Source organism: Diachasma alloeum, unplaced genomic scaffold (assembly GCF_001412515.2).
Source record: "Diachasma alloeum isolate Michigan unplaced genomic scaffold, Dall2.0 Dall_scaffold_00209, whole genome shotgun sequence".
Taxonomy (NCBI): domain Eukaryota; kingdom Metazoa; phylum Arthropoda; class Insecta; order Hymenoptera; family Braconidae; genus Diachasma; species Diachasma alloeum.
Genome location: NW_021680374.1, coordinates 2,169,766 through 2,175,780, shown reverse-complemented (window position 1 = coordinate 2,175,780; position 6,015 = coordinate 2,169,766). Strand labels below are relative to the sequence as shown.

The following is a 6,015-nucleotide window of genomic DNA, read 5'->3' as shown; positions in this document are numbered from 1 at the left end:
CCCCCCCCCCCCCCCAACCCCTTCTGTTCTGATGAAACCGCAATTCACGATGATCTCTACCATTCGCCCCACCCCAGAAACCCCCTCAACTGTGAAAAAGAAACTGCCGAAATGCTCAGAAACCCCCGGCTTGCTTGACTCCCCCCCCAACGCCACTGAGCTCTCCCTCTGGAAATATTCAACTTAATTAATTTCATCTAGAATGTTAAATGAACTGTTTTCAATCATCAATTACTCGAGATTGATGACCGAGTGAAATCGAACAATTTTTTTTTATTTTGAAGGTATTTTTTCAGTCTTCAAAATGAAATTTCACTTTATATTCTGGTTCTTCTGCAGTGTTAAATATTGTTGTTAAATTGTTTTTAAATATTTTAAAAATATCAAGGAATGTTGGAGAAAATGAAAACAACATTCATCTAATTGTCATTTTGCGACGTCTCGCTCATTACTTTAGCTTCATGAGGCTCTGGAAAAATACAAAAAAAAAATTAATTTCACTCGTACAAGTTGTGTCATTGAGTCAGCGGATATTGATGATTAGTTGGTTCATTATACATCATCTTTCCTCAAGTCTGCAATGTGAGAAGCGACCAAATATCACAAGAATAATTTTCTCCTCACGATGAAGTCGTCAACATTTACCGGAATTTTTTTTTTCAGAATTGAAAAATTCGTTCTGTGATATCAAGTCGCTTTCCCTCATACAGCATCACCATCATCTCTTTATTTTCAATTCTCCAGATGGAAAACTCACTCGGCTGTGACTCTTTTCACTGCATCCACACATCCGACACTCACGTGACCCCAGAAAGAATTGATTGCATATGACACTACTCAGGAGTCACGTAACTGTCGGATGAATTGTTTCTCTCTTTTTTTTTTCACCATTTTTATTTCCCAATGCACGTTAACCATGATTGTGTACGACTGTTATTACAGCTCCTCGTCTTTTTTTTTTGTATTTGTAAACGCTTTGCACTGCATGCGCTCGTATTCTTCCTCATTAGAATGCAATTTTTATCACGTCGGGACGGGCTCTACTCCCATTTAATTTTCTTTATTGCTCTCGTTGCCCCCCTTTTTGTCGTAATTTTTTAAATTGAATTCATTTTAAAGGGAGCATTACTATTATAGCAGCATTGATATAACGAATTGAATAGTTATTTGCTAATTAGTGGAGGGAGGGGGCTCTTGTTTTCGAGCAGACGCTGACGCAAACACATTCAGCCGAGTTCTATCGACCCTTTTGAATTCAATTCCACATACTATTGAACAGTATTTCTCATTTTTTTCTCTCTCATTTTCGACAGCACTTTTATTTCTCCCCGGGATCTCTTTCAAAAATGCCCTTTTAACATTTACATTTTTGAAAAATGAAGAAAAAAAACAATTGGAAAAGAGAAACTATTCTATCAGAGGTACGAATGAAAACAAAAGCAATGTTTTCTTCTTTTCTCTCCCATATTTTTCTATATCTCGTATTGCGTTTCTTTGTTCTCCCTTTTATTTACTTTTGTTTTTCATTCGTGTTGATTCAGCTATTTTTGCTAGAAGGTAGCGAGCAAAGATAGATATTCAATGGGAAGTCGGGTGCATGTGGAAATAGGAATGAAAAGTGTAAAAGGAAAAATAAATAAATAAGAGACTACTAGAGTCCCAGCATTTCCTGCTACTGAAGTGCAATTTTATTGACAAAATAACATGTAGAGAGAGGGGGGGAAAAATACGACGAGGTCGTTTGGTGCCATTATTGATGAAATCATGTCGAACACTGCATGGGAATGAAGAATTTTAGGATAACCATTCGCTTCTTGTCACATTTATTTCTTCATTCGCCTCATGAAAATTTTTATTTAACCTGTATCTCACTTGGGTGTCTCATTTCAAATTCACTCTTAACACTTCTTCATCGTTTCTATATATATATTTTTTTTTTATTCATTCGTTCTAACAATCTCAAACGCGTGGTGAGAAAATTTTTACGTTGCAAAAAAAATGTCAGGGGAAAAGAAACTTCTGTAATTTTATTTCTCGACTTTAAAGTACTTCTTTAGCGTTATGAATTCATTTTCTTCTGGGATGAAGAAACTTTCCCTACACTACACCATTAACGCCTTACAATCATTCTTTTTTCATACTCTTTATTTGTCATTTTCAAACATCCCTCAAGGCATTTTAGATTATTTGAGTACAACTCTTTAGCGGCTCTGTTAGATGAAACAGCATGGCTTAATCGATACACTTTTGCTGAATGAGAGACAATTACTCGTTTAAAAATAATATTTGGCAATCGATAGAGATGAAAGAGTTTGCGCGAGGGTGGGCTGCCCTTAAAATGTTCATGTTGTTTTTTTTAAGGAGTTAAGAGATTTAATAATGTACAAAATTTGTTGATTACAGCGAGAGTTTACACGTTTAGAGAGTTTATGTAATTTGTAGGTTTATTAGATTAGTTTTGACGCACATCGATGAGTTCAGGATGACAAAGCGCTCGGTTCATTAATTATCATGATTTATTTTATTTTATTATCAACTCACAACATTTTTCCAAACGTTTTCCATTAAATGTCTCAAAAAAACTCCTCCAAATTATTTTAAATGCGTCAAGTTTTACGAATGCACGACAAAATCACCAAAATTTTGCGCCTGTTGCATCTAAAATAATTGACCTAATTAAACATAATAAAAATGTACAGAAGGAGAATCTATCTCGCTGATTAATCCGCAGAATCCAGCGGCAATTGCATTAGCAGCAAAAAGTTGCAACATAAAACGTAAAATAATGTGAACTGTCAGTTGTTTTTTTTTCGGCGGAGTTTTCCTGAGATTTTTATTCTATAATGATTTTCTTTCTTCATGGGGGTCATCTCCCTCGTATGAACGCCTCCCAGGGTCGGAGCTAGAGCAAAGATGGCAGTAATTGCAAGATAAATACCGAAGGAAAAATAAAAATGTGAAATCAGCTTTCTACTTCGTATTTCACCGTCGACTTGTTTCAGTATCAAGGGAAAAATTGTGCATTTTTAGATTCTTTCTCACTTCCGCAAATATTTGATATACGTTCTAGCAAAGTCACATACCCCCCGGGGACGAGAAAAATCCATGCAGCAGTGATTTCGCAATCCCCGGTCTCTAGTATTTTTTAATATTTTTTTCTTTTATACTTTTCAAAAACTCGTGATGTACACTGAAACAGAGTGAGAGAGAATAATTTTTTTTTTTTCGTTCTAAGTGGAGAGTCGATTCCAGAATCAAGGCAAGGATTGTGGTTTTTTTATTTTAATTTTTTACGCATAGGTGTTTTATTGCCAGTTGTTCTCCTGTTCTGATCCCTTGCAGTTGATGAATTGGATAATTGGGGGCTGTTTACGGGGTTTATGAACCGTGCGAATGTTCATCGTTGTTACAGATGGGTAAACTTGGGAGCAATCCACTGGCTGGACTTGCAGCACTTGGGCTTGGAGGGTTAGCTACGCCTGCAAACACAGGAGGTCTGAACCCAGCTGGTAAAATTTCTAAATTATAAGTTCGAAAGCTTTTCATTCACTTGATTTTCCACTTTGTCGTCAGTTTGAACGGTTCAAGTGGATTTTAAGGGATGCTTTTTGGCGATGTACTTGGAAATAATTCGTAGATATTTTCCCAGCAATTGTAAATTATTTTTTTTTACATTTTCTTCTCATAAAAAAATTATTTAAAAATTTTGCTTTCACGATTTTTTTTTGTGTGCATTTTTTTTATTTGAATTTTTTTTACAATTTTGATTTATTTTTTTTATTTGTTTTGATTTTTTTTTTTACTTATATCACAATTGAATTTACGTTGAAAAAAATTATGAAATTTCAGAATTCGTTAACACTTAACATTTGAATGATGAAATCAGCGAAATGTTAAAATTGATTTTAAAAAGCGCATCATTTGCCAATTTTATCGACTTGAACAGTTCCACCTGAACTTGTAAATTTCAAAAGTCAAATCTAAATTCTCAATTGCCTCTTCGGACTTGAAATTCTCGTTAAAACACTGCGATAATTATGAAAAAAAAAACTATCTACAAATAGCCCTGGCAGCCCTAGCTGGAAGTCAGTTGCGCACGAATCACACAAACAGGCAGCAGCCAGCGGCTAACAATCAGACGCACGAGATGACAGTGCCAAATGAACTTATCGGCTGTATAATCGGCAAGGGTGGCACCAAGATCGCCGAGATCCGCCAGATATCCGGTGCAATGATAAGAATCAGCAACTGCGAGGAGAGAGAGGGCGGCGCTACAGATCGTACAATAACAATAACTGGAAATCCAGACGCCGTGGCGTTGGCACAGTATCTCATCAACATGAGGTAAGTCCCCCCCCGATAATTCTCAATTTCAAATATTTATTTACCTTCCTACTTTGGGTTTTTTTCCCAGACTCTCACGAACAGTTTTACGTATTAAAACTGCACATTATATCGAAATAATTTGTTTCAACTCTTTCCTCTTATCGTTTCTCATTCTACAATTTTCAACAATTCGAAATGAGAGAGGCTAGTGTCTCAAAGAAATGAAGATAAAGTGAAAAACGTGGCGTTAGACAAGTGATAATATGCGCACGAGTGATGTATTCAAGGATTCAGTCAAACAAATCCGAGAAATCGGAGTCTCTGGTTTTATTAAACATCTCCAGGTGTCGAGTGTTAAACGTTTCAGAGTAAAACAAGGACTTCCCTCAAACGTGTCTCAAAAACCCTGAACGTCGTGATGAATGCGCGTACCCAATCAAATTCAATTTGTCATCGCAACCAGATGAATTGATTCTCAGTGTACAAACGACACTAAAAAATTGCTAAAATCTCAACCAAAACGGCACACTATGAGGAAATATTTTATTTCGACTCAACTTTAATTTTCAACAACATCAAATGAGAGAGGAAGATAAACTAATGATTATAGTCTTAGACAAATAATAATGTGCGCACAAATGATGTAGTTGAGGATTTAGTCAAACGAAATCCGGGAAATTCGAATCTGTTTTTGAAGAATCGAGATGAATGCGCGTCCCCAATCAAATTCAATTCATCACCACAACCAGATGAATTGATTCTCATTGTCAGTGTACAAATTCCCACTGGAAACTGGTACTTTGTACTAAAAAATTGCTAAACTCTCGACTCCAAAATTTATTGACAGCTTTGTGTACCAAAATCGCACAATAAGAAGAAATAATTTGTTCCAATTTAACATTAATTTTCAACTACGTGAAATGAGAGAGACTAGTGTCTCACAGAACTGAAGATAAACTAAAAATATAGCCTTAGACGAGTGATAATATGCGCCCAAGTGATGCACTTGAGGATTCAGTCAAACGAAATCCGGGAAATCCGAATCTGTTTTTATTAAACATCTCCAGGTGTCGAGTGTCAAACGTTTCCGACTAAAACAACGACAGAGATATCCCTCAAACGCTATCTCAAAACCCTGAACGTCGTGATGAACAATCGAGATGAATGCGCGTCCCCAATCAAATTCAATTTGTCACCGACGAGCGAAATGAATTGATTCTCACTGTACAAAGTACCATTGCAAATTCGTTACGTAACAACCCCTTGGAATTATTGTGGATCTGAGGGAAACTCCGAGTGTCACAAGACCAATGCCGAGATTCTGGAGCATCTAATATCCACTCGAGGCTTTTGGTGAATGGGAGGGCGGCGGGGAGGGGATCTTGGAATCGTGTTTCTGGGTTACTCTGTGATCCTCCTCCTCTCCTCCCTTTCCCTCAACTCCTTCGACTCCTCTCAGTCTGCTATATGCCCACTTCAACACGCTCAAGTGTCTCCCGAGTTGTGGATAAAAGAGGGAGAATGGGGAGTGAAAAATACTGAGGACAATGTGTGAGAGGGAGGTAACAGAAAGTCCAATCGTCAGGTATTTTCCATTGAATTGAAAAGACTTGAAAATTCATGTTGACTTCGTCACGACGTTCATTGTTGTGTCACAAGAGGGCTGACGTGGGTGGGTCGGGGTGGGAA

At 37.0% G+C, this 6,015-nt stretch overlaps 1 protein-coding gene across 6 annotated transcripts in view; it reads left to right on the top strand.

The window, feature by feature from the left end:
- Window positions 1-6,015, top strand: part of LOC107036469 (poly(rC)-binding protein 3) — a 122,021-nt gene that overhangs the window by 105,763 nt on the left and 10,243 nt on the right. For 5 of the 6 annotated variants that reach the window (XM_015254445.1, XM_015254441.1, XM_015254443.1 and 2 more), the window contains 2 exons: window positions 3,413-3,509; window positions 4,065-4,344. In XM_015254445.1, coding sequence (XP_015109931.1) covers window positions 3,413-3,509; window positions 4,065-4,344 — 377 coding nt within the window. The remainder of the gene's footprint in view (window positions 1-3,412; window positions 3,510-4,064; window positions 4,345-6,015) is intronic. The other variant, XM_015254444.1, reaches the window with a different exon arrangement.